General features: G+C 39.7%; 1 protein-coding gene and 1 long non-coding RNA gene across 2 annotated transcripts in view; one reads left to right on the forward strand and one right to left on the reverse strand.

Moving 5' to 3' along the window:
* Positions 1-10,932: 10,932 nt before the first annotated feature.
* LOC113618339 (uncharacterized) lies at positions 10,933-15,538 on the reverse strand. Its single transcript, XR_003431979.1, has 3 exons — positions 14,123-15,538; positions 13,273-13,375; positions 10,933-11,037 (listed from the first exon to the last, which is right to left on the reverse strand). It is a non-coding gene; the product is annotated as an uncharacterized LOC113618339 (long non-coding RNA).
* Positions 11,034-15,548, forward strand: part of CFAP69 (cilia and flagella associated protein 69) — a 73,659-nt gene continuing 69,144 nt past the window's right edge. The window contains exon 1 of the mRNA XM_027102388.1: positions 11,034-13,063. Coding sequence (XP_026958189.1) covers positions 12,944-13,063 — 120 coding nt within the window. The 5' untranslated portion in view covers positions 11,034-12,943. The remainder of the gene's footprint in view (positions 13,064-15,548) is intronic.

Below are 15,548 nucleotides of genomic sequence, written 5' to 3' on the forward strand. Positions count from 1 at the left end.
GGAGACATGAACTATATACTGATAATGTGTACTTCATGAAAGATTTATTCTTTATCTTGTTACAGAGCAGTTTTATTTGCATATTAATATACTGATCAGGGAGAAGACAGTAACATCTGGCCTCCAAAACTGGTCTTTCTCACCTAGTACCAATCTTGGGAATCTTATAATTGTTTCTAGTTAGAGGGAAAGTGTTATGTTTACACACAAGGAGTTGTCAGCTGATCTATGCTGTTGCACCTTAGCCAGTCATACTCCAAATGGTACAGGATTTTACTGACATTCATGGATGGATTATAACCTGCCAGGCACTGTTCTAAGCATTTTACTTGTATTTTCCCATTCAGTACTTACAACAACCCCATGACAGAGGTAGTTATTTTCCTCATTTTACATATAAGGATACTGGAGCATAGAAAAGTTGCCCAAGGTCATGCAGTTAGTGAGTGGCAGAGCCAGCATTCAAGTCCAGGCAGTCATATTTCAGAGGCTACAGTTTTAGCCGCTAGGCTGTATGGTCCCTGCCCCATCCCCATGCATACCAATCTAGATGCTTCCCTCTTTGATATAAAGGCACTGACATTCTTTACAGTGCGTTGTGGGTGTCAAAAGATATATGAAAATAGTAAAATCATAAATTTATCATTGCCTGTGGGATAATCCACACTTACCCTAGGAGAGGATCTTGCCTGGGACAGGACCCGGGAGATCCATGGCAGTCCATAGGCCTCCCTGTGCAGTGAGGGACTACAGCAGATAGGACCACAGCAGTTTTAATGAATGGCTGAGGTCCTACAGAATCTTAAAAAGTCCCGGTAGAGTTGGTCATCTCTTTTTCTCTTCTTGAGAAGTCCTCCTGCCTGCTCAGACACTAATTAGGGAGCAGTTTGCAAGCATGAAGGATATTTAGATGAGCAGTTAATTATAAATGTACTCTAGAGACATAGAATCATACAGATTATTCATGAAAGTTTTCAGTGCTGACATTCCACATTAAAATTGCATTTTGTTCATACTTTGGTTAGAAAGCCCTATGTTTTTTTTCCGTTTGCTCTTTCCTTATTAAAATAGAAAGTTGCAGACAGATACAATTATATGTATTCCTCTTCCTGAAATTATAACATTTTTAAACTTACCCAGTAAGGTTCTACTGAATCCAGCTGCCAAAGATAAATGGACTTTTACTTAGTGGAGGCTACCTTTCCCACCAATGGCTCTTTCCCTAGTACCGCATCATGTCAGTTTTGTAAACTACTCATGATTCTCTGATGTCCTCTTGCTGAATTTTAGTAGCTTGCACTTTTTACTTGAGCTTTTCTTTTTTCTTTATTGTAATTATATTCCTTCCCTCTTGATAATCATTTACTTGTTAGTTCTCAGTAGGGATTCAGTTGGGTGATAACTTAAACACCTATAAACTATATAGTGGACTAGTGAAATTAAGAGCATATTTTTAATATTTTCTTGTTCCTATAGTTCCACTCCCTTAAGCCCATACTTGCACCAGTTAACGTGAAAATACAATGAAATATTTTTAAAAGTTAGATGACTACTGAAGTATATTGTTGCATGTATATATTAATTAGCCAATAAGATAAATAAAATTATCACTATTACAGATAAGTGGGGCCTTTGAAAATATGAAAAAACAAAGTTTATGAAAATGTATATAAGATGTAACAGTTGTTTGAAATGGTGATATCTCCTTTTCAGTACTACAAAGAGGAAATAGTTTTGAAGTTTTAGAATAAATATAATATATTCATTATAATTCTAAGTGTTCAAAAGCTTTTCTAAAAATGCAAAAAAATATTGACTTTTAACTGCTTTACTTAAATGACTTTTAATTGCTTTATTTTACTATTTCCTACCTGATTATTTTTCTTAATCATTATTTCTCATAATCATTCTTTAAAAATCATTACTCTGGCCTCAGAAGTAGGACTGAATTCTGCTCTTGCTAGATGTGAGAAAGTAGTGGGAACTTTAAAGTAGTGGGATTTTTTTGTTTCCTTAACTGTATTTTGAGAAGCGCCCCTGAGAAAATTATAAGAATGTAGAAAATATACCTAGTTTTAATTCTATGCAAAATAATTAAGTAATTTTTTTCCTAAGAGGAAATTAATCATTGACTGAATCATGCTACCTAGCTTTTGTGTGCAGATTCCATGTCTCCTCTATTAAGAATATTTTAAATCATGTTTAAATAAGAATATATTCATGCTAGCATATATTTTTCAAAGCATATATGGAAATTAACCTAGACTGTCTACATGCAGAGATTTTTATTTAAATTTTAAAATATTTTAAAGTATGAATAAATTATATTTATAGGTATTTATCAGAGAGGAATATTTTGTGCTACATATGGGATTGGTTAATGAGCTCCAGTGTTAAACTACCTGATTAATTTCTTAAAATTAGCATAATCTTGGGTTGATTAAGGAATTTTACTTTTAAAATTAATTTGATAATAGTAACTCAATGTATATTAATCCTTACAGTCAAATTATGAAAATTATTTGTGTAAAAGGGCTTTTAAGAATATATCATATCCAGTTTTTTTATTGTTTATCTCTTATGTAACATGTAAAAGTCTTAATTCTTTTTAATTGCCTTTTGCCATTAAACTATTTCATAATAAATTCTCTACAGAGAGGTTTCCCCTCCAAAAAAGTTTCATTTGTGAAAGTTAAAGATTCTTATGTGATATTTAAAATAAAGTACCATCAATGTAACTTATAAATATTTCTTTAGGAGTATTATGAACACTGAAACTGTGTCAGTCTATAAAATCTCTGTTTTGAAATAAGTATTTAAACAGCCTAAAATGTCATGTTGAAATTATTTTGTAAATTCATGACTTAAAGCACACATAGTATAATAACCTGAGTCTAGTGTTAAGATTTATATTTGCGATGTGTTGTCATGAAAATGAGCTGCTCCATCCTCAGCTGTTCATAAGTCAGTAAAGCAAATTCTGATACATCTTCAGTATATGTAATTGCTCTAAATGAGTATATGTAATTGCTCTAAATGACACTGTAATAATTTTAGTGGAAACACAATTTGTTCATACCTTTGAACAGTGAATTTTATAGGGATGAATAGGTTCTTCAGTTTTTTTTAAGTGCAAGAAAACTATAAAGTGCTAATATTTAGAGATTCTGTCTATATGATACCAAAAAACATTTAGTTCAGCTTAACACATGTACACACAGTAGTCCCCCCCTTACCATAGTTTCATTTTCTGTGATTTCAGTTACTCACAATTAGCCATGATCTGAAAATATTAAGTGGAAAATTCCAAAAATAAACAATGAATAACTTTTAAATTGTGTGCCATTCTGAGTAGCTTGGTAAAATCTCGGGCGTTCCTGCTCCATCCCACCCACCCGGGAGGTGAATTATCCCTCTGTTCAGTGTATCCTTTCCCTTAGTCACTTAGTAGCAGTCTTGGTTATCAGATCGACTGTTGTGGTATCATAGTGCTTGTAACCCTTCTTTTACCTAATAATGGTCGCAAAGTACAAGAGTAGTGACGCTAGCAATTCAGATATGCCAAAGAGAAGCTGTAAAGTGCTTCCTCTAAATGAAAAGGTGAAAGTTTTTGACTTAATAAGAAAAAAAAATTGTATGCTGAGGTTGCTAAGATTTATGGTAAGAAAGATTCTTCTATCCATGAAATTATGAAGAAGGAAAAAGAAATTCAAGCTAGTTTTGCGTTGGACCTCATGCTGCAAAAGTTACAGCCACAGTTTGTGACAAGTGCTTAATTAAGATGGAAAAGGCATTAAATCTGTACAATAAGATATTTTGAGAGAGAGCGAGACCACATTCACATAACTTTTACTACAGTATATTGTTATAATTTTTCTATTTTATTATTAGTTGTTGTTAGTCTCTTACTGTGCCTAATTTATAAATTAAACTTTGTCACAGATATGTATGTATAGGAAAAAACATATGTATGTATATATAGGGTTTAGTACTATCTCTGGTTTCAGACATCCACTGGGGCGTCTTGAAACATATCCCCTGTGGATAAGGGGGGTGCAGACTACAGTACTCAGATTTTTTTAACTTTCCAAATCATTGGATTAACAACATACAGTCATCCAAAATTAGGGCAGACTATTTGGATTCTCCTAATGGCTAGATGGGCTAAATTAAATTACCAATGCAGGTTCTTTCTTTATGATTTCCAAATTGCCACCTCCAAGGAAGATTCTCTTAGGATTTTCTTTAAAGGTCTTTCATAGCTTTACAGATATCCAGCCTGAATGGGGACTGGAAGTTGTCTCTCAATGTCTAGTTACCCTACTGTAAAAGCTGTTGCCCATTACATTCCTCAACTGCCCTTGCCATTAGGTGTTCCTGTGTGACTGAGTGTTGGCCAGCGAGATGTAGGGGTACAAATGAGTGACTTCTTGGAAGTCTCTTCAAAGAAAAGCAGCATGTGTTCCTTTATCTTATTCCTCCATCTTCCTGCCAAACTGTGATATAACAGGAGCCCTTGCAAATATCCAAGTAGACCAAGGCCTGAGGACGACATGTTAGAAACTAAAAAGATCTTGACTACTTCACTACTTCAACTGCCTTTTCCTGTATTTAAGCCATTGTAAATTTGGGTTTCTTTTTATGAAATCAAAACTAATCCATTCCGACCTTCAGTTCTTTATCACGATGCCGTTTAACACTGTTAGAATCAACTAGATTGCAATAATTCTTACCTTTAAAAGTTTTTAAAGGATAATGTGCAATTCACATTAGAATTGATTTTCCATTGTTAATTAATTATACTCATTTTCCTGCCTTGACCTTTCATTAGGTATTTTATATCTGCTTGGAAAATACTGTCTTCTTTATAACTGTGTAATAGATATTTGCTAAAACTCTGTAATCTGTAAAATATCATTATCAAATTTTATGCCATGTTTTTATATCATTCTCATAGATCTGCCTTATAAACATCTAAATAAAAAAGTACTGTTTAATGTGATTTAACTTCTTTTTTGAAATGTTATATACAAATGGATTTTTCTTTCTTACTGAATAATAATTCCAATATTTGGTGGAAACCATCTAATACTTTTCTGACTGTTTCTTTTCAGAAGCATCCAGAAAGCAATTGCATGTAACAGTTTTGGGTTTGGGGGGAATTTTGTTTGTTTTTGCCAAAGTAGACATTTAGAAAAACATCCATCTAATGAGATGGTATTCTTAAAAGTATTTCATTTCACTAGCATTTATTAAGTATCTTTTGTTTTAATTAATTTATTTTATTTTAATTTTGGCTGTGTTGGGTCTTCATTGCTGTGTGCGGGCTTTCTCTGATTGCAGCGAGCGGGGGCTACTCTTTGTTGCGGTGTGCAGGCTTCTCATTGTGGTGGCTTCTTTTGTTGTGGAGCATGGGCTCTAGGCGCGCAGGCTTCAGTAGTTGTGGCACGTGGGCTCAGTAGTTGTGGCTCGCAGGCTCTAAAGTGGAGGCTCAGTAGTTGTGGCTCCAGGCTTCGTTGCTCTGCAGCACGTGGGATCTTCCCAGACCAGGGCTGGAACCCGTGTCTCTGCATTGGCAGGTGGATTCTTTTTTTTTTTTTTACAGATTTAATACATTTTATTTTATTTTTTTACATCTTTATTGGAGTGTAATTGCTTTACAATGGTGTGTTAGTTTCTGCTTTATAACAAAGTGAATCAATTATACATATACATATGTTCCCATATCTCTTCCCTCTTGCGTCTCCCTCCCTCCCACCCTCCCTATTCCACCCCTCTAGGTGGTCACAGAGCACCGAGCTGATCTCCCTGTGCTATGCAGCTGCTTCCCACTAGCTATCTGTTTTACGTTTGGTAGTGTATATATGTCCATGCCACTCTCTTGCTTTGTCACAGCTTACCCTTCCCCCTCCCCATATCCTCAAGTCCATTCTCTAGTAGGTCTGTGTCTATTCCTGTCTTACCCCTAGGTTCTTCATGACATTTTTTTTTAAATTCCATGTATATGTGTTAGCATATGGTATTTGTCTTTCTCTTTCTGACTTACTTCACTCTGTATGACAGACTCTAGGTCCGTCCACCTCATTACAAATAGCTCAATTTCGTTTCTTTTTATGGCTGAGTAATATTCCATTGTATATATGTGCCACATCTTCTTTATCCATTCATCCGATGATGGACACTTAGGTTGTTTCCATCTCCTGGCTATTGTACATAGAACTGCAATGAACATTTTGGTACATGACTCTTTTTGAATTATGGTTTTCTCAGGGTATATGCCCAGTAGTGGGATTGCTGGGTCATATGGTAGTTCTATTTGTAGTTTTTTAAGGAATCTCCATACTGTTCTCCATAGTGGCTGTACCAATTCACATTCCCACCAGCAGTGCAAGAGGGTTCCCTTTTCTCCACACCCTCTCCAGCATTTATTGTTTCTAGATTTTTTGATGATGGCCATTCTGGCAGGTGGATTCTTAACCACTGCGCCACCAGGGAAGCCCTATTAAGTATCTTTAAACCAGGACTGAACACAATATTCAAGCTATATTCTGTAAGTTCCTGATAGCAGGAACTCTGTCTTACGACTATATTCCTAGTGTCTTGTGCAACATGGTCCTACCGACACTAACAAGATAGTTTAATGAATGTTGCCTCATTTTTACAGAAAATTATGTTATTTATCATCCCACATCCATGCAGCCATACCTGCATCCTCCTGCACATGCCCCTCCCCATCACTGTCTCAACTTCTTGCTTTTCCTCCTGGCCAGTGGCCTGGAGCTGCCCTGTGGTCCCATGTGGAGCCGCTGCTGTTGCTGCCACTGCCCCCACCATCACCCCTACCACATTGCTGTACCGAGGAAAAGAAACTGACCTTTGTGCCTGAGCACGGGATCTGTGGAGGCTATGGCTCCCCCTGCAGCTGCCTGGAAGTGCGTGGGTGTTAATGTCCTGAGAGTAGGGTTCAGGTAAAATACAGGATACTCAATCAAATTTGAATTGCAGAGAAACAGCAAATAACATTTTTAGTATAATTCTGTTACAAATATTGCATGGGACTTTTTTTTCCCCCTCTAAATCTGGCAACCCTACTTGGAGGGTGAATTTTTTTTTTTTTTTTTGCGGTACGCGGGCCTCTCACTGTTGTGGCCTCTCCTGTTGCAGAGCACAGGCTCCAGACACGTAGGCTCAGCGGCCATGGCTCACACGCCCAGCCGCTCTGCGGCATGTGGGATCTTCCCGGACCAGGGCACAAACCCGTGTCCCCTGCATCGGCAGGCGGACTCTCAACCACTGTGCCACCAGGGGAGCCCTGGAGGGTGAATTTTGACCAAAGAGATGCAGCACAAGAGGGAGCTGGTAGATAAATTCTTCTCCCTTCATCTCCCCAAGATAGGCTGTTCCAAAGTGCAATAATCCATGAAAATATCCTAAAAGACTGAGCAATTAACCACTCTTGTTGAAAAGCTATGGCAGCTCAGTAACACCTATATTTGTACACCCTCCTCCACTGCCTGCCTCACTTCCATCTTTTCCTCCCTTCTGCTTCCCAGAAATAGTGCCCCCCAATGAACTGGCAGCAGGTGAATATTTCTTGTTGTTTGTGGTAGGCTCTAGGAAACCTAGGCTAGCATAGTAATTTTGGTAGTGGATTCTTCAACTGGAAAATAAAACATGAAATAAATGGTGGTTTTCACAAAGTCAGGCACAGGGCCCTGCAGACTCAAAATCCAGACTGGCTGAGAGCTTTGAGAAAGGGCCTTTAAAGAGGTAATTAAGGTAAAATGGGGTCATAGAGGTGGGCCCTAATCCAACATGACTGGTATCCTTATAAGAAGAGGAGATTAAGACACAGAGGGAAGACCATGTGATGACAAAGGGAGAAGCCAAGGAGAGAGGTCTCAGAATGAAACCAATCTTGGACACCTTGATCTTGGACTTCTAGCTTCCAGACTGTGAGGAAATAAAATTTCTGTTACATAAGCCACCCAGTTTGTGGTATTTGTTCCCACAGCCTTCAAAAACTAAAACACGGTTCATGGACTCAAAACAAGTCAAGTTAATTACAGAACTTGAATAATTAATGTCACTGGAATAAGCTTGTCTGATTAGTCCTGCTCCACAATAAAGACAGCTCTCTCCTGGGGGTACTTCACTATAACAACCCACCATGTAAACACAATAAATAGTTTTTAGTTCTAAAAGCTCAAGAACATTTTCAGTTCATGGAACTATGAACTGGAACTATGTTATGAAACTGAAGCTTTGATCAGATAAAAGTCCCTCTTTTTAAATTAATCTTATTTATTACCATTTATTTAGTTGCTCCACTAAACATGAATAGCTCCTGCAGCTTCCTATTTCAAAATCACTTGCAGAAAGTGACAGAGTGGCATGGACATATATACACTACCAAACGTAAAATAGATAGCTAGTGGGAAGCAGCCACACAGCACAGGGAGATCAGCTCAGTGCTTTGTGACCACCTAGAGGGGTGGGATAGGGAGGGTGGGAGGGAGGGAGATGCAAGAGGGAAGAGATATGGGGACATATGTATATGTATAACTGATTCACTTTGTTATAAAGCAGAAACTAACACACCATTGTAAAGCAATTATACCCCAATAAAGATGTTAAAAAAAATAATAATAACTTGCAACTTGGATTATTAGTACACTTTTTTAGTAGAATGGTTGACTTCAGGGGTGGCTGTTCTTTTGTTTTCTGTTCCAGGTACTTATTATCAAATTTACATTAATGATTCTGTTAGTAAGAGGTAATTACTTTTGTTTCTTTTTTATGCATTGTTTCTGCAACAATCAACCTCAAAGATATTTTAAAACACTAAAGTAGATTAAATTCCAGCTTTTACGTATTTCTTCTGTTACATAATTCCCCTACATCCAACCTAGTAAGACTATAATTACATTTCACATGTGCTATAAACTTTTTCTGTTTAAAACAAATTACTCTGACTCAGAAAGGAATAACATTTGCTTGAACATTTAGGACACCTGGCATTAGGTTAGCAACTACCAAATTCATATATAATCTAAAATAGTAATTAGAAACATTCTTAATTCATGCTAATGAATAATTATAATTTTACTAAATATTGCTAATTAGGCAGGGTGCAAACAAGTATCAGGAAAAAAAATCAGAAGAAGAATATTATTTCTTAACATATTTATGTTAAAAATATATTTAGTTTTCTTTGTTACTTTTAGAAGTAACAAAGTGGTGCACAGGTCAATAAATTACTAAAACTTGTAGTTAATTTTTAAGTCTACAACAGCTTTTAAGAAATTGTAATTTGTAATTTAACAGAAATGTTAAATTCTGCTGAACTGTTACCAGATTGAAGCATTTCTATTCTCTGTGTATAATTCATCTCTCATACATTTCTCTATTAATTTATATTTTTGCTGAAATAATTTACCAATTCAATAGTTAGCCATTTTACCCCTACCTCCTTCTGTGTTCTGGTGTCATAATGTCTCTTGTGCTCTTAACTTACAGCCTTCAAAAATCGATAGCAAAGAAGGATCAATGAATAATGATTAAACCTAAATCCATTAGCTAATTTAAACAGGTAAAGCTTTTTAAAAGCTTAAGCTTGGTGCATTTAACAAGAAGAGAAACAAATACACTCAACATTATCATCAGTAAGAAAACAAAGGACATGGAAAATTCACAAATGGAAAAGTAAGGTAGATAGCTGGTGGGAAGCAGCCGCATAGCTCAAGGAGATCATCTTGGTGCTTTGTGACTGCCCGGAGGGGTGGGATAGGGAGGGTGGGAGGGAGGGAGACGCAAGAGGGAAGAGATATGGGAACATATGTATATATATAGCTGATTCATTTTGTTGTAAAGCGGAAACTAACACACCATTGTAAAGCAATTATACTCCAATAAAGATGTTAAAAAAAAAAAAAGCCAGTTTTACAGCGACTGCCAAAACAATACTAATGAAAATATACAACACACACCAGAGCAGGGCTTCTCAACTTTCAACATGTATACTAATTACCTGGGAATCTTGTTAAAATGGAGATTCTGATTTAGTAGGTCCAGCACAGGGCCAGAACTTCCGTGTTCCTAACAAGTCCCTATGTAATAGCTGTGTAGGTAGTTCAAGGACCTCACTCTGAGTAGCAAGGACTTAGTGTGTACCTTACTCTGGGTAAACTTATGAAATGCTTTAATTTGGTTTCAAATCAAATAAAAAAGTCATCCTTGAAATCTTTCATGAATGTTTATTGAGTACCTAGAATGATCTAGACCAGGAGGTCCCAGGTTGCCAGACCAGAAGCACCAACATCACTCAGGAACTCGTTATACGCTGACCCATGAACAACGTGGGGTTGGGGTGTCGACCCTGGCTCGGTCAAAAATCCAGGTGTAACATTACAGTTGGCCCTCTGTGTCCAAGGTTCCATATCCAGGGATTAAACCCACCAGATTGTGTGGGACTGTAGTCTGTATTTATTGAAAAAAAATCTGCGTATAAGTGGACCCCTGCAGTTCAAACCTGTACTCTTCCAGGGTCAACTGTAAATGCAAACCCATGAACCCCACCCGGACTTACTGAAGCAGACTCTGAAGGTGGGACTCGGGAGTCTTTTAATTAGCTTTCCAGATGATTCTGGTGCATACTAAGTTTTGAGAAACACTACTCTAGACACTATGCTGAGGGCTTGGGATGTAAACCTGGGTATGTGACTCTTCTTGCTTTAAAAAAAATCTCAGTCTAGTAGGAAGTCTGCTGAGCCAGTAAATACCAGTCAAATATGCAGTCAGTACAAAGCCAGAATGACAGACAAAGTGGCACCTAACATAGCAGAGCAGAAGGTTTCCTAGAAAAGGTCACAGGAGCTGAGTCTTATAAGGAGTTAGACATCAGAAGACAGTCACATGTACAACATATGCAAAGGTAATGCAGGAGGAAGTTTGGCACCTGTGAAAAACTGCAAGTAATTCAGTCCAGATGGCTTGAGTGTGGGGTGTTTGAGGACTTCCATTCTGGCTGCTTTTCACCTGTCAAAAGATAAAACAAAAACCATTAGAGCTGATAAAAATTACAAAGTTAGATCTATTAACTTCCTGGTAAGGGAACCCATTCTATGAAGAATTTCACTGATGGGGAAAAGTCAAAAGTTTTTAAGTGCTAGAAAGGGGGAGTTCATGGGAGTAGTGCTAATTAAGGATGGGAAACTCGTGCTCTGGATATGGGACAGAATGAATCTATAGGTCGGTACACAGTTGGTTAAAATAAAACAAAAATCCTGTTGTTCATTCGTTAGGGAAATGTCTTCAGTCAAGTCCAGTGAGGAGAGTCTGACTTCTCAGGGCCATTGAGATTTATGGACCCTTATCAGCTTCAGTCTACTGTGCTGAATCACAAAAGTCAGTTGATATCTCCTAGGCAAGCTCCACTTTAAATGGGAAATTTTCCTTGGCAATCCCTCCTCTTTGTCCTTCCTCATCTTGAGATGCCGGATGAGCGCACAAAGGATAGCAAATCATCAGATTATCAGCTTTCCCACCACCATCTTAGGCTTGGGTGCTGTTCTCACAGGATTCCACTGTGTTTATCCAAGTGGTTTCAGTCTCCTCTTGATGTAGTATACTTGGAATGTACAACAACAATTAAGGTTATGTTAATAATACACTTGACACACCCTTTGCACTTTCTCGGGTTAATAGCAGCCTTAGACCTACTGAACCACTTCTAGGTGTAAGGCCTGAGAGGAGCTCTAAAAGCACCAATGAGTAGTTGTAAAGATAAAAAAACAAAAAGAATGCTGAAGTCCGAGCTAGGGAGTTTCAAGAAAGCGTGAGTGGTCAACAGTGTAAAATACTACAGACAAGTACACCAAAATGAGGACAAGAAAGTGTCCACAAAATTTTACCACAAGTGTTGTGACCTCAGTTAGGGCAGTTGAGGAAAGCCGAAGAATGAATAGAATTGAGTAAATAGGGATTGGAAGTGCTCAGTACTCTTTCAAAGAAACTTGGTTTCTTTGGCTGTGATTCACATCAAGTGCTGCCAAGCCCAATCTAGGTTTTCCATTTCTTTTTATTTGTAGGGCCAGAAATGTCATTCAGATCATCTTGCTTATTATGTACCAAGTACCACTTTACAAAACTATCATTTCATTCTGTCCTCTCACGGCAATCCTATTGATGAGAAAAGTGAAAAAATTATGAGAAAAATGGGGCTTCCAGGGGTTTACTTGCTCCAGATTCAATAATTTGACTCGAAAGCCTTCTAACATTGTGTACAATGCCTTGGTGGTTATTTAATTGTCTGGGAGAGCCACTAAAGTACAGAAGAGGTAAAAGGCTGGGGAATGTAGGTGACACTAGTCACTTCTCCGGGGTGAGATAAACTGCTTCAGCTTCCAACATTATCAGTTCATCATCCATCATTCCTGCATCCCACATCCATCCCTCATCCCTCCACCCGCCCATGCTTGTTTCAAGGAGGCCCAGCGCAAACTACAAAGACTGAGACGCACATGTCGCCAAGGTAACACTCCACTGTTACATACCGAGGTCTTCCCCCGCTTTTTCTGGTACGCAAGCAAACCCAGCCCCTCCAAGTTTAGAGGTTCAGATAAGAGTTTGGGGTAGTTTGGATCCTCGGGCTTCCGTAGGTGCTGGCGCTCCAGCAGCCTCTGGCCCCGCCTCTAGCAACGCATTGGCTTGTTAACAACCTGCCAGCAAGCAGGCTGCGTAGGTACGCCGGTGGGCTGCCTCCGCGGGACGCGGGTGGCGTCGCGGTGGCCGAGTCCACGGCCGGACCCCCGGGACCTTTCGCGACTCTAGTGGCTCTCAGGCGGCTTTCACTTCTCGGTGGCGGGGCCTCTTGCAGTCTCGCGGCTGCGGGCACAATGTAGGACAGGAGGACACCCCCCACCCCTCACGCCGCCGCACAGCCATGTCTACAGCAGAGGCTGCGGCGACGGCCCAGGCCCGGGCACCCGGCAGCACGATCAAGTTCAGCAGCCCTCGCCAAATCCCGGTAGTCGGGGTGGTGACGGAGGACGAGGAAGAGCAGGTATGGCCCGGTGTCTGTGCTTTGGAGGGTGTGAAGGCGGGGGCAGGGGTTGAGATCTGGGGGCGGAGATGATGCCTGGGGGCAGCAAGGGAGGAAACGGGGGCCTGAGGGGAAACCAGGGGAGCCCGGGGGACTGTGGTTCCAAGCTCAAAGCTGATCCCTTTGAGAACTGCGCCGCCTGCGAGGGGAGTCGGCTGTCGTCGACCAACCTGTCTGGGGACTCGTGTCTCGAGGTCCTCCCGGAGCGTCCCAGTAAACTGAGTAGGTAAGGTTCGGCGGCTTTTCTTCGAAAAGTGTGACCCCACGAAGGACCTGAGAGGGAGGGAAACATTCTTAACGAAAACTTGGATTTGATGACCCCTTTGTTTGCACTGGGCTTTTATATGTAGATCGCTGTTATCGTGTGATGTTCTTGATATAGGAGTAAATCCTCCCGTGTTTAAATTTGCTGCTACCAAAACCTGCACCTGGAGGGGAGGGAAATACTATTAAAATTAGAAATTTAGCAACATTTTTATATGAAATTGGAAGCTGGTTAGAAGTGCGTCGGAGAGAATTGGGATCGAATAGAATTGATTTATTGTGCTTGTATTTGGTTTTTAGTTTACTCTTTGTCTTACAAAACTAGTTCTTTCGAATTTCTGTTGAGAAATTTCACTTCAGAACCCTGGCTTGGATCTCCACTCGTAGCGAGGGTGTTTAGAAACTCCAAGGCGTTTGTTTCATACTAGGGTTCCATTGCTCTTCCCCAGAGATCCATGATCAAGCCTTAAATTAACGTGAATTCTATGGAGGAAATTTGCCCTACCTCCTCACGCTGATGGTGTGAGGCTACTATGGGAATTCCTGCTGAGGCTTCACAAGTCTCAGGCTGCGTCAGGAACCTTGTCTCCTGCGTCCACATCCTGGAGGCTTGGAGAGTTCCTTAGGAGAGGCTAGTTGACTGGGGACCTCTTCTATGGTGGGAGTAGGGTTGCACTCTCTGAAGATGGCCAGACATTCAACCCACAGAGAAACAAAACTTCTGCATGAGGAGGAGCAGGTGTTAGGGGAATTTACCTAATCGGGTTTGTGGAAGTATTCCAATCCAGGTGCAGATGATTTTGAGGAACAACAGCGGTCCCTTCACTCCCAAGGCTGCAAGGGGGCTCAACACTACTGCTGTTCTCCCAGGCATGGGGCAAAACTGACGAGTAGGTGAATTTGGTATCTGATGGCTGTCATTCTTCCTTTACTTGGTATTAAAAAAAAAGAAGGGATGGGGTCTCAAGGTTATAGGAGGCAGGCAAGAGTGGGTTAAAAAGAAGAAAAAAGGGGAAATACTTTTAACAGGCTGTTGCCAAAATAGTCCACAATGTATCAAATAATGCAGAACAAGTATACCTGTGTATATGTGTGTTTATTTTCTCCCTTCCCTTTCTTTTCCTGTTTCATTACTGCCTCTTCTTACAGGGCCTAGGTTTCTCCTCCGGGAAGAAATCAGTTTGTATTAATTAAAGTTCCTACCCTGTTAATAACTGCTTCTAGGGATATTAACATTTTTTATAGTACTGAAGAAAAAGGCAGTTTCTACCAAAAGAAAGGAAATTGAATAAAGACATCTTAGAGCTGGGAGAAATGGTCTCTAAGCCTTCCTGGGTTTTGTTTGTGGTTGTTTTTACAAATGAGGACCCTAAGGCCACGAGAAGTTAACTGAGAGTTACTCAGTTTCTTTACTGGGAGTGGAGTCTAGTGCTCTTTGCCACTTAAAATGATAACCTTTATACACCTCTGCCTTGGAACTCTAAATGTTTCCAATCTTTTCAAACCTTTCCATATTTGCAGCCTCCTCCTCTTCCTAGTGACAGTACAGTATATCCTAGTAGCTTAAAGTGAGAATGTGGAGTCTACCTCAATCCATTAAGCCACCTTCATCATATGCTTGAGAAATCACAAATTGTTCACCCTTTATCTATTTCCTATTTATTTAAATGTTGTTCCTCTTATTATAAAGAATCAGAAGCCCTTTGGAGCAGTGATTATTCAAAATTTAATGTGCATTTGGAGCACCTGGGGAACTTATTAAACGATATAGATTCTAATTCTGTAGGTCTGGGTGGAGCCCTGGATTCTGCTTTTCTAACAGGTTTTCAGGTGATGCCATTGCTACTGGTTGAAGGACTCCATTTTCCACTCAGAGCAGCAACACTTAGTGTATCATAGCTGCAGTATGGTATGTACAGTGTGACAGTTTCACAGCAGCTAACTCCTGGAAAGCCATAGGAGATGGTTTTACATGGACTCAGATTATAAAACAAAGTAAACAACAACAATAAAAATTCCAACGCTCCCCCTGCCAGGTCAGATGATATGGTACCAAATGGGGCTTTAAAAGAACTACTTGCGGCTTCCCTGGTGGCGCAGTGGTTGAGAGTCCGCCTGCCGATGCAGGGGACACGGGTTCGTGCCCCGGTCCGGGAAGATCCCACATGCCGCGGAGCGGCTG

The sequence above is a fragment of the Aethalodelphis obliquidens genome, unplaced genomic scaffold (assembly GCF_003676395.1).
Source record: "Aethalodelphis obliquidens isolate GAN/ISIS:26980383/991018 unplaced genomic scaffold, ASM367639v1 scaffold5, whole genome shotgun sequence".
NCBI classification, from domain to species: domain Eukaryota; kingdom Metazoa; phylum Chordata; class Mammalia; order Artiodactyla; family Delphinidae; genus Aethalodelphis; species Aethalodelphis obliquidens.